Source organism: Cheilinus undulatus, linkage group 12 (assembly GCF_018320785.1).
Source record: "Cheilinus undulatus linkage group 12, ASM1832078v1, whole genome shotgun sequence".
Lineage (NCBI taxonomy): Eukaryota > Metazoa > Chordata > Actinopteri > Labriformes > Labridae > Cheilinus > Cheilinus undulatus.
This window is the reverse complement of record NC_054876.1, coordinates 9525071-9547826: the sequence shown is the minus strand read 5'-3', so window position 1 is coordinate 9547826 and position 22756 is coordinate 9525071. Positions and strand designations below refer to the sequence as shown.

Genomic DNA, 22756 nt, shown 5'->3' with positions numbered 1-22756 from the left:
TGAATAAAAAATGCATTCTTTTAAAATATAGACATTAAGTAATGTAGAACTAATAAACATTAATTGAATTACATGTTTTGTTTGTAAAATGTACAACCTCAATTCCAAAAAAAGTTAAAGCGCTGTGTAAAACAAATAAAAACAGACTGAATTGATTTGCAAATCTCATAAACCAATATTTTATTTATAATAGGACATAAGCAACACATCAGATGTTGAAACTGAGACCTTTTACCATTTCATGAAAAACATAAGCTCATTTTGAATTTGATGGCAGCATCTCAAAAAAGTAGTGGCAGGACAATAACAGACTCAGAGCATAAGTGGTACTTATAAAAACAGTTGCAGGAGCATTTTAGAGGTTTATCAGCACTATTGTCAGTAACATGACTGGGTATAAAAGGAGCATGTTATAGAGGCAGAAGTAAAGATGGGCAGGGATGTACCAATCTTTGAACAACTGCATCTAAAAATTGTGGAAAAACTTCAGAGAAAAATGACTCATTGTGTCAAGGCTTTGAAAATCCCACCATCTACAGTACATAATATCATCAAAAGATTCAGAGAATCTGGAGAGATCTCTGTGTGCCATGGACACAGCTGAGGGTAAAATTGGATGCTTGTGATCTTCAGGCCCTCAGGTGGCACTGCAATAAAAACAGGCACAATTCTGTACTGGAAATCACAGCATGGGCTCAGGAACACTTCCAGAAATCATGGTCAGTCAACACAGTTGGCCGAGCCATCCACTCATTTAAGTTAAAGCTCTGTCATGCAAAGACGAAGCCATATGTGAACACGATCGAGAAACGCTGCCGTCTTCTCTGGGCCAAAGTGGATTTAAATGGACTGAGACAAAATGGAAAACTGTTCTGTGGTCAGATGATCCAAACTTTGAAGTTATTTTTAGAATCAACGGACACCATGCAGACTAATGGGGGGGGGGACCATCAAGCTTGTTATCAGTACACAGTTCAAAAGCCTGCATCTCTGATGCTGTGAGGTTGCATTAGTGCCTATGGCGTGGGCAGTTTACACATCAGGAGAGTCACCATTAATGCTGAAGAGTATATAGAGGCTTTAGTGCAACATATGCTCCCATTCAGACAATGACACTTTTAGGGAAGACCTTGAATATTTCAGCAAAAAAATGCTAATCTAATATGTGCAGGTAGAGACCCAGAGATTGGACCATGCACAGCTCGGTTATCAACCACTTCATGGTTTTAAAACTATATGCAAATTTGAGCGCTTGCCACAGCCGCACCTTTCAATTAATGGAAAAGTTGTTGAAAACTTTTCATGAAAAAGGGCTTTTCTAGTTGTAAACCAAGAGTACAAATTAGCCAGAATAAAGCCCCTCGACAAGTTCGTCCAAGTATATACGGCTTCTTGTGCACATCCCAGCAGAGGCTGCAGTCCTCAATGCTGGCAGCCTGAGTTTGAATTCAGCCCTCAGCTCCTGTTAAGCATGTCGTTTCTCATACTCTCTTTGGATTCCTAGTTAGCACTGTCCTATCCAACATACAGACAGAAAAGACCCAAAAAATAAATAAATCTTGAGATGGAGTGTGAGTTAACAGCAGTGGGAAAGCAAATTCCTCTTAACTTGGCCTTCTGTAACTTATTCCCTCTATGTGTGATTGTTGTCTATTGTTGTTTTTTTGCAGCCCCTGCCTTGTGTTAGAGGGGATTTTTCTCCATTTAATGAGCTCTGGATTGGAGGGAACTATGTACAGAGAAGTTATAACCCTGTGATTGATGGCGATAGTTATGGGCTGTCTTGTCATTTGTGTAATGATGGTGTTGGGCCTTATTTCAGTGGTGACAGTGACATTGTATGCTGGAAAATTACCTCCCTTTTTGTGGTTGGAATTAGTTAGTTTTCTTTTTGATGGTTTTTTGCTTTCTGAAACTGATGGGTTCAGATTTGTCTCATGACATTTGATCCTATTTTGTGGTTCTTTTATTAGAAAATAATAGTGATTGGACTTTTGATGTAATATTTGTGGTTTGTGGTATTTAAGAACCTGCTCATTTTGGTCGATTGACAAAAGTTCTTTTATTATTAGGGGGACTTCTCAGCATTGTTTTTGTCCTTTTGTTTATTTAAAACTCTTCATGAACTGTTCCTCTTTAGGAGACTCAGCAGCTGGATGGGAAAAAATGAAGATCATCTCTCTTAAATCAGAGAATGAAACACTCTGTACAATGACTGCACCACTAGGGAGAATGAGGATTAGTCACAGTAAACATTGAAGCTTAAATGAAGTCAAGCACTGGTGCAGTCATAACAGCCAATTTAGTGGTCTCTGGGGGAACGGTTTCAAAATATGGTTGTTCTTGTGGTTGCAAACAATGATGTAGATTTTGACTGTGTTTTTGCTCCTCTTGCAGGCTTCACACTGCACAGAGGGCCATTAAGCAAACACAAGTGACGGTGCAGAAGATCGGGAAGGAGATCGAGGAGAAGCTGAGGACGACAGCGACGTGCACAGAGCGGGTGAGAACAGTTGGATAAAACTGTAACAAATTTGGTCATACTCTTAGTGACATCGCCCTTTGGTTTCTGAAGAAGGGTTTAGAATATGAACATTGGTGGCTGCCATATTAGAAATGTTAAAAAAATATTAAACAGAGAAACAGATCAAAAGTAGGGATGCATATACAGGATTTATGCAGATATCAGATATTCCAATATTGACAAAATAATTTTTGCCGTTACTGATATGGATACTGATGTTTAAATGTAGTTCAGGCCTAAGACGTCAGTCCTTAAAAAACACAATTTAAAGTTTGAAGATAGACAAATTAACAAGTTTCAGTCCTTAAAACACATGTTGAAGTTTAAGGAATTATGATGAATTAGGACAAAGACTTCAGCTGGCATAGGTCTGGTGGTCCAGATGAAAACTCCAATATTTACCGCTGATTAAAGCAGATTTTTATAGCCAAAAAAATTGGTTGTAAATATCAGCAGAATTTTTTATCTCTCCTAATACTGATAATTCACTTTAATATCTGCTGATACTGATATTGTACTGAAAATATCATGCATCCCTAAAAGGCAAACATGTGTTAGGCCTTCTGACAAACGGCTGCAAAATGCTCTTCTGCCAAAAAAAAAACAAACAAAACCTTTTTAATAAAGTCATATGTTCATTCTTCACACGGGTGGATGAAAACCAACATTCCTTGCACACTTCAGTACACTCTCGATCACTAAATACGGTAATACAGGGCTTAAAATACTTCAGCACCATACTGGATTTCCATACTGGATTTGTGCTTGCACCAACCGACGGTGTGCGAATAATGCAGCTCTCCATCTTCACCTCTGCTCAACCTAACCAACGTTAATGGCCAATCAGAAGCAGTGTGGGGATCTTGGCAGTGCTGGATGTGTTGGAACTAGCTGTGTTAAGCTGTTTCAAATTCATGATCTAAAGAATAAATATGTACATTATGTAAGCAGGTAAGTTATAAGTTAACTTTGCAAAAGTAGTTTCCTGCCAAAATAGAGCATGAAAATACACTAGAATATAAGAAATAAAACATTTAGTGTTTGGATTTTCTTAGGGGAGGATGTACAACACTAATGTCAAAATGTATTATTCTCCAATGTTTATAGCGGGACAAGGACAGTAATGAAGTTAAACATCCTATAGCTATAACCATAGCACCCTAACTGTGCATGGAAATGACTGAATGACAGTCCATGTTTTATAATTTTTTTTTTTTTACTTTTTAATTCCATTAAATTGTATTTCACTGGTCATATTTGAAATTTGTCATTGATTTGAAACATCATTTATGAGAGAAAAAGATCATGCAAGGCTCATTTGTCATAGGCATGTGTGGTTTTAAAAACCACGCTGACATCTGATCTGAAAAATGGAAAATACATCACCATAGCTCTGGATGATCCACAGTCTTTTTTCATCCAAAAATTGGCTCTGGAAATTAATATTTAGACAACAAGATAAGGGAAAACCAACATTTCACCTTTTTTTTTTTGTTTTATTAGAATATGCTTTTTACGTTCATGAATTAGGCCAAGAGCTGTCCGTAGGAAGCCTGTTTTGTACTTAAATAGCCTACAAAACCTCCAGGACTTGCGACCAAAGGAATTCATTTAGAAGTTTCATTGGTATTGTTAGATTATTATGATTTAGTTATCACCTCCAGGTCACAAAATATTGTTCTTTTGATTATTTGTCATGAACTAAACTGAAAACAGGTTACATTAGATTTATTATGAACCTTAGCTTAAGGAAATCAAATGTTTTTTAAAAAAAATCATACAACTATCCTACATACTTCTTATCAATACAGATGGTGTTTTCTACTGTTAGAGCCATTAATACCATTGATGGATTTCCTCAAAAAAGGTAGACTGTAACATTAAATGATGTTTTCAGTGAAGTTGTTCAACCCTTTAAGAAACCGTTTTCCCAGTATTTTACATAACAGACAGAGCAATGATACAGACCTGTAAGTGTTAAAAATGTCTCAATCCCCAGCTTTATATAATGAATCACTACATTAGTTTTCATTTTTATGGAAATGTACTGGTTGTAAAGGATACGATTTTAGTTTAAATTATATGGATCCTGTTCCAGTCTCTAGAACAGTGTTTCTCAACTTTGCTCAACCTAAGAGCCAAATGGTTGGAAAATACCTTTGAGAGAGCCACGATCTAAGTGGTAAAAAGTGACAAAAATGGTTTGAAGTAGCAATAAAAAAAAGATAAGAGTGGCAAAAATGGTCAAAAAGCAGCAAAAATGGGTGAGGAGTGACAAAAAAAAGTTACAGGTAGCAAAAAATGGTCCGGAAGGGGAAATACATGGCAAAAAATGGGCAAAAAGCAGTCAAAAGTGGCAAAAAAATCAGGTTAAAGGGCAAAAATGGGATAAAAGTGGCAAAATTGGAAAACAAAGTGGCAAATATGGGCAAAAATAGGAAGCAAATGGTATTTAATAGCAAAAGGTAGCTTAAATGGGTGAAAAGGGACCAAAAAATAGTAAAAAATTGCAACACAGGGATAGAAGTGGCAGAAAGAAGTGGCAAAAATGGGCAAAAAATAGGAAACAAGTGGTATTTAATTGCAAAAAGGTAGCTTAAATGGGCAAAAAGTGGTAAAAAAAGGTGAAAGAGGGCAAAAATGGGATTAAAGTGGCAAAAAATGGGGAAAAATTGGCAAAAAGAAGTGGAAAAAATGAGAACAAGTAGTATTAGTATGGCAAAAGGTAGCTTAAATGGGTGAAAAGGGACCAAAAAATTTGAAAACAAGCAAAAAGTTTCCCTTTTTAAAGGTTTTCGGGGGGAATAATATTCAAAATTAAGACATAAAAGAGCCACAAATAATCACAAAAGAGCCACATGTGGCTCCAGTTGAGTACCACTGCTCTAGATGCTATATTCTTTCATTCTCCCACTGTATCAATGGTTCATTTTGATTTTACAGTGCACAGACAGCTTACTTACTGTAGTGCTTGGTGTTGTTGTGTTAATAAATGTTATTTCAGGATTATTCAAAAATTAGTTGAATTTCAAGCTTTGAGAAAACAAATATTGATGAGGTATGTTGAGATGTTTTTGGAGAATTTCATTAAGAGCAGTAAGTGCAGTCATCAGCAGTAACAGCCACAGGTTTCTACATGAATAATAAACATGGGCAGACTGTACTGTGAATGTTCCTTATCATGGTTTAAGAGCTTCTATCACCTAAAGCCCTGCATGTAATGGTTATGTAAAGTAATGTAGGGTGTAATTATACCCTCTGGGCAGCTATTTAAGCTATATCTTTCTGTTTTCATGGCTTACCTGAAAAGTTGAGACAGCAGTATCCCTTATAGATAATGCTCTGACAAAACCCCTCTGTTTATGTTTCCACCTCCTGTCATATCCTCGGCTCGGATCCACCGAAAAGCAAGAAAGCATATTTAACATTTTTGGAATTGGCAGCCACACAGCTGTGAAAACTGAGCGCTGATCCCACCTTTGTTGTGTTTATTGTAAACATACTTGAAAAGCGTCCTGTCTCTTGTGCTGTTGGAGAAGCAGAAGTGTGACACCTCAGTGTTTTTGTCCTGAAGGTTGTCCAGCCTGAGGCAAAATGAGTTCTGGGCACGGGTCAGGCTGGAAAATACACTGAGTTTTTTTTTAGCCATGTAATTTCAAATGAAACAGTATGGTTTATATCAAAACATTTGATGTTATTTAAAAAATGCCAGGCCTAATGCTCAGTTAAAAGATTATAAACAGTAAGACTTGGACCACAAGATAATCTATTTGAAATACTAAGTTTGACCGGGAACTTGTTAGTAAAAATCAAACAATATTGATAGCTTTTTATACCACAGCAACTAAAAAGAAGTCCTAGACATAAGATATTGGGCTTTTTATTGTTTTTATCTATCAAGAAAATGCAGCATTATCCTTCAGATGGTGTAAATTGGACAACATTTGGAAAAGTTGTAGGAACTGGCGAAGGGTGAAGGAAAACATGGGTTTTTGGAAGCTCCACCTACTTTTCCAAATGTGGCTAAGGAATTTAGACAGTAATTTCTCTCTAGTTTGTGAAGATGGTGGAGTTTTGTACTTTTGGAAACCAAAATCCTTAAAGTGTTGGAGATTTGTTTATTTTGAAATAGAGCTATAGTCAACCAAAGAAAATAATGGTTGACTGAAATTACACCTACTCAGCAACTTATTAATTGGTTGTAACCCCCCTCCCACACAAAAAAAAAGAAAAAAAAACATATGACAGTGTAGTCTGTGCACCTCCTTGCAGTCTAAAGTATAATAGATTATTTTTAACTTCATTATGTTGCAATGATCGCCAAATGCCAGCTGGGATAAGTTCAAAACTTTGGCTAAAATCCATAAGAAGTTATGAATTGTAAAGGAAATAAGAGAACAGTTAAGAGGTAAATGTTTGATTTGACTATGTCTAGATGACTTTTGACTTGTCTATGGACTCTCTGGAGTTTTAAAGTGAAATGAGACATGAAGGAGCAGTATTTGATTTATTTTACATCACTGTGGCTGCAGCGGCTTAAACAAAGTGTACTGAGAAACATAATAAAGTCTTTTAATAATTAGCAATAAAAATACACTAAGTCTAGAGCTTGATTAATTGCAATTAATGCATCAACATTAAAAAGCATCCTGAGATAAGATCTCTGGTGGGTATCACCCAGACCTAGTCTCAGGACATACCTTTCATGCCAAAATGAATTTTCACCAGCTGGGATCTTTTCTTTTCTGCTGCTTCAGATCTATTGTGTGTATGAGTGTTTTTTTTTTTTTTTTTTTGCAGATACTATATTTAAAGTTCAGTGTGTCTCGTTAGACAGCTGTTCCAGCTGTTTCTTTCCACCCTGCTCTCCAGCAGCTTTTGATTCAGCTCATTTTTTTGTTCCTTTTACCCAGACCTTCACCCCACCTATTTAAGCAGCTCCACCACTTGAGCCTTCCCACAAAAACATTGAGGCTCCATTCTCTGGCCACAAAGGATCCCTTTCAAAAACTAGTCTGTGATATTTCCCCCTCACTGAAACATTCCTTAAAAGCCTTTTCAGAACTCCCATCAGCCAATAAATCACATAATCCTGGTCCTCTACCTTGCTGTAAAACCCGGCAGTGGGAGTGAGTGCAGCTTTGTGTGGCTCTTCTAAGGGTTTCCCTCTTTGGAGAGCTCTGTGCGCTCCTTCTGTTGTCGTCATCCTGAGCCCCGATCAAAGCCGGGACGGAGGAGAGGCCACCAACCTCATCTCAGGGCCCTTTCACCCTCTCACCCACTCTCTGCCATTAATCTGCTCCCCCCCCCCCTCCCCTCCCCCCCCCCCCCCACGCCTGCTGCTTATTTACTCAGCTGACCCACTGCTGTTTGATGTCCAGAGGAGGCAGACGGGCCTGCTGGTGGGTTACAGTTGCACACTCACTGACACGGCTCTGACCCACTTGTCAACTGTGGTGCTCAGTGAAAGTGTAGGAGGTTGGCGGTTCGTGCCAAAGCCTGTGGTGGTGAACATGAAGGCATCAGGGTGCGACACACCAGAGGGATGGCGGCTCTATCAGTCGTCTCTCTGCGACTGATACCCCGCTCTGTTTTTACCAAAAACTCTCTGAAGTCTTCAACAAGAAGCATATCTGTGTTTCCTCTGATCCAGGCCGTGATCGCTATCACAGTGGATGTGTAAGATGCCACAGCCTCTCTGTTTGCAAACTACAGGATAAAAAGCAGGGATGAACCTCTGTTAGTCTGCCAGCAAGCTCACTCCAGGGCCCCATCAAATCCTGCTAAATGTTTTCCAGATTCAGGAGGAGGTTTCCAAAGTTTCCTTCTTTTTTTGTGCTCTTATTTCAAATTTTAGATAAAAACATATTTATCATCAGGGAAATGATTGTGTCATGCCACAATATATCCAAAATATCCAGTTTTAAGAAAAACACTCCTCCCTTTTATTATCCTTTCTTTGTATTCTTTTACTTTTTCTGTTTTCTTTATGTAGCAATTAGCAGTGATGTTCAAGTTACTAAAAAGAAGTAACTAGGTGCCATTATGAGTTAAGCTACTGCTATCAAAACAACAGAACCACTGAGTCACTGCATTATTCAACTAACTAGTTACTATCTAAAGCAACTTTTACCCATTTTTTTTACGTCAGTGCTCATATTAAGGTGCAGATTCTTCATTCATATTCATAAATCATTGTAGCCATTTTTGGTGTATAGGTATGTTGCTAATTAGGACAGCAGACTCAGCAGTTGATCTGGAAAGTCAAGGCAAGGAAAGTTTATTTACAGAGCACAATTTCTACATACGGCAATTCAAAGTAAGGTTGAACAGTATCGGGAAAAAAAGACATTTCTGTGATATAGATGGCCTTGTATTAGATTGAATAGGTAAATAAACCAAATTATTAAGTGCCTCGTATTTACATTTTCATTTTTGTATTTCAAATACCACCCGTTTTCCACTGTACAACCCTGTGATGACCAGGGTTAATTTTGTCAATTAAAACTATGACTGGAAATGTTAGTCCACTACATTTTTTTATAAGGATGAATACAGTAAGACTAGCCAAAAAGATAAATCTTTGATGATAAAAACTTTAAAAGTCATTTAAGTTTTTGTAAAGGAGAGTAAAACTGGACTGAAATGTCCGTATTATGTTAGTATTTTCATCAGTTCATGAAAATAAATGTATTTTGATTGTGCATTAATGTGAGTGCTTTACAGTTTGCTACCTGGCTTATTCAGTTGGTTAATAAAATTGACTAAATGTAAAGACAAAATTGTAATAATTTTTTTTTTTTTACCTTTATTTTATTGGCAACAGATACAAGACATGATACACATTTCTCAGGACAGAGACAGACAAACAAAACAAAACAAAACAAATCACTTGATACACATTGCTCATACACAAAAGCATAACCCTTGTCCCTCCCTTCAAACCGTCCCAAATATAGACCCCTTTCATCCTCTCAGATATTCTTCTCAAACAATATCAACATTACAGCATGTTACTTCTATCAGTTTTCATGTTTGTTTACAAAACACAAAAGCACAAAAATAATAGGTAATAATTCTCAGGTCATAGGAGTTGAGAATTGCCAACACTTGACCGGTCACCAATTGAAATATATTTTGAATGATATACCCTTAATAATTTGAGTTGCTGTTTAAGAAGACATGTCAGAATGCTTTCCAGACAGGACCATGCTTCGATATATTCCTTATTGTTGTCTTTCAACCTAAAAGCAACCTTTTCAAGCCTGACTATTTCCATTGCTTCTGTGATCCAATCTTTATGGGATGGTGCTGTTGAAAATGTAATGATTTTTGACTATAACTGGACTAAAATGTGAGTTCTCTCTGACTAAAACTACACAAAACACTTTTGAGAGTCAAAATAACTAAAATATGACTTAAAGGCATTTTGATCTAAAGACTAAGACCAAAACTAAATTTGAAATGGCTGCCAAAATTAACAATGCTGAAAGCCCCATCAGCATATCTTGTGATTAAACTAAAAGTCACTATGTTAAGCTGACAAGACTGTCACACTGCAGCTGTAAAATACACAAGATATACATACGAATGTCAGCAGACCATATTTTTATGAGCATCAGGAGGAATTACTGCTGAAAGAGGGAATTAGTTCACCTAGGACTGAACGTCTGTCTTGAGCATCATGCCGGTGTATCTGTGAAGGCAGCAGCACCTATAGCCTGCACGTACACGATTCTATGTGTACAATGCTTCATTCACTGACTGCTGAGGGTGATTTAAGGCAGACTTTAATGCAGATCAGTCACAGAAACAGGAAAACTTGCAGCTCTTGTTTAAATCCAATAATAGGTTGCTGGCTGACATGGTTGAGGTTGCATGACAGACATTGCTCATCCTGCAGTATCACTGATGCACATGTTCATTGCCATCATGGTCGTAGAACAAGATGTCACTCAGCCCTTATTCAGAGTGCTTCATGGAGTCAAGTACACAACATTTAAGACATCAAAACCATCAAAAGAAATGAAAGGAAAAAAAGACACTAAAATGTTTAAATACAAGATTAACAGAAGAATCATTAATGTAATTTGTTGACATTTTTTGAATTCAGTAAAATGTATTAAAACCATAAAAAGTCATTACAATATTAAAAACATAACCACTTGTAAAGCAGATTAAGATATTTGATCAATTGAAAAATGAACATTAATTGAATGAAAAGAGTTGAGGAGAAGAAGATCAGAAATGTCTGATATTCTAGTAGATGTATGGTGTTTGGCTAGGTGCCTCATGAAAAGAGTTATGTTCCCTGACTAAGGACAAAATTTACTTTCCTCTGCATAAAATACAACTTGTCATTGGATTCAATTAATGTAAAATAACCTCTGCTTTTCCTAAGTAGAAATCTCATGCCTGGATGGTCATTAACATCCTCACTGTGCATGATGTTCTTTCTGCTATTGTGCTGATGTAGTGTAACCCTGGCTGCAGAATCCAATTTAACTTAATCTGGAATGGCATAGTTGTTGTGTAGTTTACATGGACTTGGCAAATGGACTTGAGTTTGTAAAGCACTGTTTTAGTCATCCAACTACTCAAAGTGCTTTTACACCACAGGTCACAGTGTCTTGCCTGTGCACACATTGACACGTGACTGCAGCAGAAGTCTGCAAAAGAAACCAAAACAAAGCTGTATTATAAATGTCTTGGTCTTTTTATTATAAGGAAATAATTAAAGTTATATCCACAATCATATTTTGAAAAATCCACTTTGATCTACTTTTAAAGTTAATGTAAAATATTTTAGAATTTTACAGTTTTGGATGCTGGTTTAGCTCCATTAGTAGACACTCATGTACAGAGGTTTCAGTCCTTGGTGCACTGGCATTATTTGGCATGTCTTCCTCACTCTTTCTCCTCATATTTCCCGTCTCTCTTCAGCTATACCATTACATAAAGGCAATCCCTCATATAATAGAATCATCTATTTTACAATCACATCTATTTTTACCACATCATATAAATCACAGGACCTTTGAGCATCATGGTAGACTTTCTTGTCCTCTGACATCTTTGAGTTATTACTTTACTTCTCTGTTGCAGCTCGTTCAGCCAGCTTGAATCAAATCTCCTTTCCTCAGTCATCGGGTGCATAGTTTCTGAATGTTGCCTCTTAAATCTCTCTTTGCACGTTTGAAGTTAGTTGATCTGTTCATCTCAGCTTATCATTTTTCATTTTGTGTTTCTGTTATCCTCCGGTCCCTCTCTTGATCTTCTGTAACCAACATCCACATCCATCAGTCCATTAAGGTCTGCTGCTGGTCCTCATTAGACCGTTAGCCCTCTGTAGTCTCCCCCTCTTGTACAAATAGAGACATGAGGCCTGATGAGGGGACGCCCTGCAGACAGGGTCGCTTTGACTAATGAGCTGAACTCGGATTCTGCTGCTGATCAGAAACTGTGTGGCGAGAGAGACACCAGCAGGGTGATTAGGGTAGAGACAATGGCAGGTACTTGTGTGTGACTGTATTCACAAACACTGTGAAAATAGTCACAGACAGTTCCTTAACTTAGCTTACAGATTTCTGTTAAGGAGTCTGAGCGTAGAAGGGATTTAGGAACTTTTTAGAGCTACTGAGCAAAGAAAGGACAGTATCTTTTGATGCTGTAAGAAGGTGTGGGGCATTCAGTTTCTAGGTATGACATATTCTTTCAGAAGCTGTGATTTGTTGATTCAATAAAAGAAAAAATATTATTTCTTGGTGATACTGCTAATCTAATATAGAGAAATCAGTCAGCCTAATTATAGCCATATTAAAGTGCAAAGGTTTGGAAATACATTGTGCAGTAGCCTCTTTACATACTTGCTGTTACCCTATTTATTTGCACTAATTTATCATTTATCATGCTTTTAATCAGCTCATTAATTGATGTAATCAATCATATTTGACTTTTAATTTCATGATTATAAATTTTATTTCACATTGTGGTCTTTTAAACTCATGATTTTGATATCTTTCCAATATATTTGCCAGTAAAAAACATTATTTTTCAATTTCAGTTTCATGTTTTGACCTTTTTGAACTAATAAATTTACTTTTCTCAGATTGTGAGCCTTTAAACTTATCTTTTTAACTTTATAAATGTCAAAGTCATTTGTCATCAGTGCTAAGTTTTTTTTTTTTTCATGTTTTATTACTGGTGAAACAAGGTTGACAGTTTCTGGTTAAAACGGTCCTCAGGTTAGTCCTGAATCCAGAATCTGGCCCCTGCTGTGATTGAGTTTGACACCCCTGTTCTATAACAAAACAAAATGATACATAATGGCTCCAGTGGACAGTCTTAAGATGACTATTAGCAAGAAAGGCCATGATTAGACAAATATATTAGAATTAATTAGGTTTAACATTCTTTTCTTTCTTTGCTTTTCACTTCCCAAATGGAAAATGTCACATTCTGTTACTGACAATCTAAATACGCACAGTCCAGGAGTCCTTAAAGAGTAAAAACGGTCATGGAATTGTTTAAGGAAACACAGAGGCAGATTACATGATTCCTATCATATTCAGTAGTTACATCATAAGATGTGTGTTTTTTTTGTATGTGTTTTGGTGAGGTTGGTTTAGAGTTGTAACACGTTTAACTGATTCGTCATGAGTCTTGAAAGGTTTTACATCTTAAGTGGTTTCATTTCTACCATGCCTCCAGATCAATCACCTCTCAGTTCTGGTTGAGGAAATTTAGCATCAGACAGGACCTTTGAGTAAGTTTAGTTAACTTATGTTAAAGAAGAAGAAAAACACTGCCCGGCCCCTAAAAATACCAAACGGTCGGAGCTCTGCCTGCGCTGGCCGTCGGGCCTCAGCTTCATCCTCTCACATCTTATCGGAGCTCGCATGTTAACAGCCATAACTTCATACCAGTTAAGTCCCTGCCAGCCATTCCCATGACTCAGGGTCATTACTAAACCTTTTCACCTGTAACGCTGATCTCTGGGCTCAGCGGCATGTTTAGCAGAGCCAAACCATTCTCCGCCTCTCTGTCATTAGTTGTTGACAGTGGAGTACTGGTGAAGTAAATCAGTGCAACATGGGATCAGCCTGCAGTTTGTTTTTGAGGGAGTTGGTGAGATTTTAAGGGTCTTTAGGAAGAGAAATAAACTCTGAAAAATTGCTGTGACCACATATTAAATATTTTTCTTCATCCTCTCTCTGTTTTCTCTCCATACATTTCTCCTCTGTTTGCTTGGAGCAGAAGAAAGAGCGGGAGTGTATGCAGCTGCGTATAGCCGTGCTACGGAGTGAGCTGCAGCGGCAGAGGAAGGCTCTCGGTAGGGAGATAGACCTGCGGCAGAAGGAGCAGGCACAGCTTCAGAAGAAAGGTAAAGCCAACAAGTGTCCATTAAGAACTTTGCAGTCTGTTAACACTGCACTACTTTTTTTTTTTTTCACTGTGTCAATCAACCAGACAAAAGAATGAAGCCATCAGTTGAGCAGAAGGTGATGGCATCTCAGCACACGCCCCCCTTAAAGCAGGGGTTCTCAACCTTTTCAGCCCACGACCCCCAAAATAAAGGTGTCAGAGACTGGGGACACCCGCTGTACCTGAAGGTGGCTGAACACAGTCATGCACATTCAAGAATAGTCATATGGAGACAAGGCCGCTCATTAGGGGGGAAAGAAGGCCCAGCCAAATTGGGGCCAGAAAAATCCTGGTCCATTTGATATTCAGCCTGAATCATAACCGCTCCTATCAAAGAAACAAATATCTTTTTAATTCATTTGTGCAGTAAGTAGCCCTCTTAAAAATGTTAATCCTTTTGCTTAAACAGAATTAAAATACATTAAAAAAAAGCTAAAATGGGTTAATAATGGCAAAAAATGCTAGGAAAGGTGGTGAAATTGGAGTTTAAAAGTAGCAGAAATGAATAAGAAGTGCCAAAAGTGGATAAAAAATGGAAAAAAAATCTCACAAAAGTGGCAAAAATGGGTTGAAGTGGCAAAAATGTGCATATGAATTGGTAAAAGGGGATTAAAAAAGTGGCTGAAATGGCTTTAAAGTAGCACAAATAGGTGGAAATTTTGGTAAAATGGGATGAAAAATTGATATAAACTGGCAACAAAAGGTTAGCTGAGGCAGAAATAAGCAGAAATAGGTTAAACTGGCAAAAATGGGCATATTAAATTGTGAAATGTGGTGTAAAAAGTGGTAAAGAGGGGTTAATAGTGGCAATAATTGGCCAACAGAGCCAACAATAGGCAAAGAGTGTCGAGACTTGTTAAGAAGTGTCAAAATCAGGCTGAAAAAGTGGTGGAAAGGGTTAAAAAAAAAGGAAAAAAATTGGTTTGAAGTGACAACAATGTGTTAAACTTTACAAAATTGGTGGGAAAAAAGTGATTCAAATGGGTTGAAATGTGAAAAAATTGGTGTAAAGTGGCAACAGTGTAAATTAAGAAATATTCCTAGTTTCTTTAAGGCAACTGGAGACCCCCTCTCAGAGTCTTGCGACCACCAATGGGGTCCGGACCCCGATGTTGAGAACCACTGCCTTAAAGCATAAGAAAGACTGTTTAAAGAGATGCTAAACGGAGAAATTTCTATCTAACTCTAGTTAAACAAGACAAGAAAGTAGCAGCTTACAGTTGCAGATTATTCCTTTTTCAAGTGGTCCATGAACATTGCTTGTGTTTGTGCAGGGCTGTGAGGCTGTCAAGGAAAACTTTAGAAACCAGGAGGCATTGCTGTGTCTCTGTTTGTCTGACACCAGCAAAAATGTGTGCATCTTTAAGAGCTGCCAAAGAGACTTTATCTCTTTTCAGTATCCCATCAGTCCAACTGAATCCTGATGCCCATCTATTCTGTGTTCATGTGTTTTTTACTTCTTTAGAGACAATCAAGAAATAACATCTCTCTCTATATCACCGCTCTGTTTTTGCAACAGGACAGGACAGCTCATTCCATGAATTGGCTTCTTCATAACAGAAATAATAGCAGCTCTAATACGATCCTTATGTTGGTAAGATCAGCCTGCTCCTTGCCAAAGAACATGGCCGCTACTGAATCCACCAATATGGGGATGAAGATCGGTGATGATTAGCATGTAATATGCAGACGTACACAAAGACCCGCTCTGAGAGGGCTTCACGGAGAAGTTTCTTTGTGCTACAGTCCCAAAGAAGGCTGTTAATCCTCCGCCTCTTTACCTGTCAGCACCCAGTCTGCAGCCAAAAGAACTCGCTGCTCTCCTTCTCCACACCTCATTGATGGCTTCTTTCCAGACTGGACAAGTGCTTATTAAGAAACAGAAGAAAAAATTCCTTCAGCTGCTGAAAAAGAAAAGGTATTGGAGGATAAATTGAAATTCTGCGGCTGAATAGGGCGCTGCTGAAATGGTGTTATTTTTCCCACACTTTGAACTGAAAAGCCAAAAGCCACATGCTGCTGAGCTCTGCTGTACCTCCATTTTTGTTTCCCAATCAGCCTCCTCATGTACACTTGTTTTCCTAACATAAAAAAACATTTGTAATAGACAGGATTTAAGTGTTTCATACAGCAGCTGATTATATTCACTTTGGCACGAAGACCTGTTTGTTTCATCTGACCTCATCTTTCCCCCTTCCTTCTTTAAAAACAGATGATTTATTCTTTACAGCTTCTTTTCTATATCTTCTCCCTGGAGACTCTATCAGTCTGTCTGTCAGACCCCCTCATATAAACTTAAAGAAGCAACAAGAGTCTCATTCAGTCATGAGGATGATTAATCAGACACGCTGGTGGCTGAAGTCTGATGATTTATGTTTCCATGTGATATTTATGGTGATTCCAATGGAAGCAAATGTTTCATTTGTTGAATTTTCACACATTCCTGAGCTTATTAGAGGCAGGTTTCTATGGAAGTTTTATTGACAGTTTTATGAATAAAATGTGTAGGAACATCGTGGAGCAGCTCTGCCCCAGGGACATCCAGTATGGACTCTACTTTTCTTCTCACGCTCATTACAGCAGACCTGTGCAGTATGGAAGATTTAAAATGCAATTAAAGTAATTACTGAGTCTAGATAAGTATCATAAGAAATATTTATGTTTCAAGACTTATGCCCCTAGTTCCTTTTCTTCACATTACACATGCTCAGAATCAGCAATTACGCTGTGTGGACCTTTTCTGAACATTGCTGTTATGAAGTGATGTAGTCATTAGAAAAGAAGACTTTATTTAGTTTTAGGTTTGTTAACTGCTTTTTCATGGATGCAGTAAATAAACTAGAGCTACTGCCTGGTGCTTATATACTCGCTACATCCATGATGTATTTGCTGACCCCACTTCCAAAAAAGATGGGACTTTGTTCACAGAATAGCAAATCCTTTTCAACCTATTTTCAATTGAACACAGCACAAGGGCAAGACATTTAATAGTTAACTCACATTCTAAACTGAATCCCTGCAACAAGTTCCAAAAAAGTTGGGACAGAAGCGTCCTTGCCACAGCATTACATCACCTTTTTTTCTAACAACACTCTGTAAACATCTGGGGACTGAAAACACTAATTAATGAAATATTCAAAGTGGAACTTGTTCCCATTCTTTAATAATACACTTTTAAGTACTGGGTTTCTGTTATGGATGCACAATTTTGCACACAATTGAAAGTTTTAGGAGGAATGAATCAACAGATTTCAGACCTTGAAACTGACTTTAAAGTGTAAGGATGAATAGATTAAAAGAGTTCAGCTGATGAAGGTCTGTTGGCCCATACTAAAACTCTGACAACTTGTTTGTTCACAGCTGATGTTGGATTTTTATAGCCAAATTAATACCCATTAATGGGCACTACCACACCTTCACACTTTCACTGATGCTTGCTTTTAAACTTTGCATTTGTAACAGTCTGTATCAAGGTTATAATGGTTTGGGATTTTTCATTAGTTTTTATTTTTATTTCGTTTAAACTCTCTGTGTTTGAATTCAGTTTAGTTTTTGTTAGTTTTAGTGGTAGTTTTGATTGAGCGTCATACATTTTTTAATACATATAAAAACAGGCCACTCTTCACTTATTATTTTATTTACTTAATGATGATAACCAATCAGATCAGGCCATTTTACACTCCCCAGACTTGTGTGTAGGTGCCAGTCAGTATGGTTGTGTCAAAGACTAAAACTAAGGATATTTTGTCTTTATTTTATTTTATTTTAGTTGGTTTTGTTAGTGCACTATACAGTTTTAGTTAGATTTTTTTTTTTTTTGATAAAGCTCAGTTTTTATTTAGTTTCAGTTAACTAAACTGATTTTTGAGTTTTAGTTTTAGTTATTTAGTTAGTTTTAGTTAACTAGAACAACCTTGGCCTTGATTGTCCTTTTCATTCTTTTAGCCCTGGGGACTCAACAGTCATTATTTCCAATAAAATTTTATATGGACTTGCCAGACCAAAGCACACTTTGCCACTTTAATCAGTCTATTTCAGATGAGCTTGGGACCAGACAAGTCAGAGGTGCTTCTGCAAGTTGTTGAAGTGGCTTTTTCTTTGCATTGCTGAGTCTTAACTTACTAACAGTTTTGGAGACAGTCAGCATAGGATGAGTGGTCGGGATTACTCTTATACTGTGACCAGGCTGTCGGCCAAAATGAGACAAGGTTTTATAGTGTTGTTTGAGCCGGCCTTTAGGGGCCAAATGTTTGTTTTCTGCCTTTCCCCTTCTGTGCAGAGATTTCTCCAGATTCTCTGAATCTTTTGATGATATCATGGAATGTAGGAGAGGAAATCTCTAAATTCTTTGCAACTGCACATTGAGTAACATTGTTCATAAACTGTTGGGATATTTGCACTTAGTCTGTCAAACAGTAGAGAACCATACACCCTTACCGACAGTGAATGACTCACTCAGGTGTGCTCCTTTTATATCCAGTCATGGCACTATAAGCGATTTTTCAACTGTTGAAGTGTTTTTGACTATGCCACAACTTTTCCGGTATTTTCTTGCCTCTGTCCCAACTTTTTTGAATGTGTTTGGAACATGCATCAAATTAAGAATTTAAGTATGTTTCCAAAAACAAGCTGTCAGTTATATCTTGTTTTTGTACTGTATTCAATTGAATTTATGTTAAAAACACAACGTCAAAACTTTTTGGGAATCCGGACTTTAAAGTGCTGGACAATTAAAGGGTATTAGTGGGTCGAGAAGCAGGGCTGCTGCAGTTTTTATCCTAAATCTTTTACATCCAAAATTTGTACACCTTATCAATGAGTTTGGTGGGACTTTCATGCAAAGTTTAAAGAAAATCCCTCAAAGCTTTGTTGAGATATCCCAATCACAAGAATGACCCGGACAGAGAGAAAGTCAACCCAAAAATAAAAATGCCCAAAGCTCCTGACTGTCACTGGCATAGAGGCATAACAAGTATTTGAACTATTCTCAAGCATCGTTTAAGCTTTCTTTTTAAAAAACAGACAAGAGTTAGATTTAGTGTTAGACAATAATCACCTAGAAATTTGAACTCTGATATATTTATTGTCCAAAAAATGAAGGAAATACAACCAGAAGTCTGGGTCTGAAAACATATGGAACCAATAAATATGTTGAAGCCTACCTTTATGATCCCATCTGTACCTGTTTGTGTGGTCTTCCCTCACACAGTCGTAGCTCCTATTAGCAAACAACTTTTATCAACCTGTTCTCCCCAGGAAACAGGCCTCTCTGAAAAACGAGGGGCCCAGACTACCTAAACATGGGGTCTGCAGGTGTGAGGGTCTGCATGTGAGCTGGATAACAATGAGATGAAAGTTGAGCATTCTTGTCAAATCACTCTTTCTCTTCTTGTTTTGATGCTCCAGCTTTGCCACCCAGATCATGTTTGCATAAACACAGTGAGAGACATCAGCACTGGAGCTCATCCTGACGACAGGTTGAAGAGCAGCTTCTCAATGCTCACTGATTTACAGTGAAATCATAGCAGGAGAGTCAAATGTTGTTTTTCATGTCTGTAAACGTACACATTCTCCAGCAGCCCTCTGCATATCTTTCTCACAATCCAAAAGTGAGGACGTATGACCGTGGCCGCTTTTTTCTTCCTCCTCTGCTGTGAATTAATGAGTTTGGGTTTTGGTGGGGGTCATACTCTTGTCACAATTTCCTCCTGTCTAATTTCCCTCCTTCCACCATGAGCAGCCGACATAAATCAGCTCCATGAACGGCGTTTATTGTACTTAGGAGCGGTAGTTATTCTCACGCTCGGTAACAGAGCGAGGGCTCCCGACCAATAAATGTCAGTGGTTGGGTTTCTAATGTGTAAGGAAACGGATCTGTGAAGGTGTGGTATGTGGAGGTATTTGTCACCTCAGAGGAAAGGTCTCATATTGAAGCTATCACCATTAAAGCTCATTCAGCAGCAGCAGACCAGTTTTTACACATTTACATCCTCTGTTTGGCAGCCATCTTGACTGAGGAGAAGAGTTGACAGACAGCAGTCCAGCTCTGTGTAATAACTCACTGAGAAGTCTCTGTATGTTTTTCTTCTTTATAGTAACCGGTTATTTCTGACTTTGGCTGTTTTTCACTGCCAAATATGTTTTCCACCACCTGAAGTCTCATCCAAAAGATGATGTAGAGCAGTGGTTCTCAGCTGGTCAGGCATCAGGACACAACAACTCCTCCACAAGAGAAATTGCGACCCAAATTGAAAAAAATCTTCATTTATTTAAATAATGTTGGTTAATCAGTATTCTTGGCTACCATTACACCATGAAGACAGAAGAACACTCCAAAAATTGTCGATGTTTGGACAAGTTAGAAAAACGTTTTGAACAAAGAGACAGAACAAAACAAACACATTAGAAAAGCACATCATTGCAGAAGGATTTGCATGAATACATCTTAACATACTTCATTTTCCTGAGATAGCATGGAAGTTTTGTAATTACTCAAGGAATTTGTTTCTTATTTTGGGTAAACCAGCTTTATTTCCCAACAAAAGCCATATAAATCTTGACAAAGATACTGAATTTTACTCGTAATCATGGGAAGACCTTAAAAAAATATACTGTATGTATGACATTACTGTATGTCTACTTAGGGCTTCCGTAGATAGAGTTTTTATCACATTTTTTCCCCTGGCATACTTTCGTGACCGACTAGAAAGATCTTCGTGAACCACTTTTGAGTCCGGACCCACCAGTTGAAAACCACTGATGTAGTGGGTCAAGGTAGAGTGATAAGAGCGATATGTCCAGGAAATTTTCCCAATGATGCTGGCCCTTTCTTGGTGAGAACTTTGTCAAAATGAAGATTGGATTGACATGGCAGGAAGGATCTGTTAGCAGGCAGGCAGACTACAGCTCCTGCTGTCACTGAGTGATCGCTGGCTTTACAGTGAACCTGCATTTGATCACTTTACTCATGCTGCAGATTAAACACACAGTATGTAAAATTCTGCCACCAGTAGGATATGACTTACGCTACCCGGCTCTGCTGTTTACTTCTTGTTTTGATTTGAGGACTCTATTAAATGAAAATGGCACGTTATAAAGCATATTTTCTAGGGGTGGGAATCACGAGTGGCCCCATGATACGATACTATCATGATACTTATTCCACGATTTGATATTATTGCAATATATTGCTATCTGTACCATTTTTTTAACAGTTTAGCTGATTTAGCTTTAGCCCTGCCTTCATTTTTATTGTATTCCTGCAGTATTTTATTTTCATGTGACACTCCTTGCAAACCCCACGTGTCGTGTCCATGTTGTTTGTGCCCTGCTTGCCTTCCTAATGTCCTTTCCCTGGTGCTGCCATGTTAGTTGTACTAACTTTCTCCTTTTGTATGACCGCTATCTCTGCCGACCCCACTGGACAAGAGGGCGCAACAGCATCATTAATTGGACAGAAAAGCAACTGATGCTGTTTATCCAGTGTCATTGACTTTCAGTTCATATTAGCAATTAATTGAAAAAAATCGATACTTGGTGGAAGATACAATACGATATATATCGCTGCACAAAATATTGCAATACGATGCTGTATCGGTTTCTTCCCTCACCCCTAATATTTATGGAACAGAAAACCAACGTTCTGTTTTCTTTCAGAAATTTCTCATAATGAGGGGGAAATGCACTGAAACAAGGACTTCCTGGTCCCTTAGAAGCGATCCTGGAATGCACATGCATAGAGGATTGTTTTTGGCTTGATTTCAGTGCACATTCCAACCTTAGGCCTTGTCCACGGAGGTTTTTCCTCATCAAAAAATATAAAAAAATGATCCCGTCCACTTACAACATGTTAGGAACATCTGTGTCCACACAAAGACTCAATAGCATGCTGCTGTAGTGATCACACCATGTCAACAGTGGTCTGTCCTTTACTGTACAGGTGAAGCAGTTTACTCACAGACAGAGATTGAGTCCTGACATGTCGCTGCCCGTTCGTACTGCCCATTTCCTTCTCAAAGTTTTCCCATCAACCTGAACCGGGTCTGATCCAAACTGCTGACGTTGGTGGAGGGTTATAAAACAGCAGTGAGCACCGTGGTCTATTCAGGTGCCTTTTTTCTCATCACAGTGGGAGAGCAACTGCTCATCTGTAAGCATGGAGAAAGTTCTGTTCAGTGAGCAACACTTTGGCTGCGTCTGACATTGCTATGGAAACATAAGTAATGTTGCAATCTTCATCCTGGAAGGAGTTTTCGAAAAGGTGCGTTTTCAGTGACCCAAAATGCCCTGAGGATGAAATGTTGATGACTCTAGCCATGACTGATTGCAAAGCTGATCAATCAAAAGATTCTGATCTGAAATAGCCCAGTCCCGATGAATCTCATCCAGAGTAAGAGGCGATTGTTATTCTGATCAGTATCTTTTTAATCCACTTATTCCAAATTTGTCCTCCTAGTCGGGGTTAAACTGCTCTTAATGCACAGGTCTGTCTCTTCAACTGAGCCTGCCTGCAGACCTGAACTGACCCCATGTTTACCCGCTGTAGGAGAAGAGCTTCCAGTTTAATTTAGGGGAACAGCAGAAACAGGATCTATCATGGGACATAATGTAGATTTATTTTGAAATAAAGAAAAGAAAATACAGACATCTAAAGCGGCAGACAGGAGAGAGGAGGAGAGTTTAATCTCCGTTGCACAGCAAGAATATAGAAGAGGCTTGCAGAGATAGTGGTGTTTATTTACAACATATGAAGTCAGTGACTCTTGTGTGCTCACCAAAAAACTACATTAAAAACAATAATGGAGGAAT

At 38.1% G+C, this 22756-nt stretch overlaps 1 protein-coding gene across 1 annotated transcript in view; it reads left to right on the top strand.

The window, feature by feature from the left end:
- uvrag (UV radiation resistance associated gene) overlaps positions 1-22756 on the top strand; it is a 198115-nt gene that overhangs the window by 45392 nt on the left and 129967 nt on the right. Inside the window, exons 7-8 of the mRNA XM_041801333.1 lie at positions 2398-2503; positions 13781-13907. Of these exons, the coding sequence (XP_041657267.1) occupies positions 2398-2503; positions 13781-13907 (233 nt within the window). The remainder of the gene's footprint in view (positions 1-2397; positions 2504-13780; positions 13908-22756) is intronic.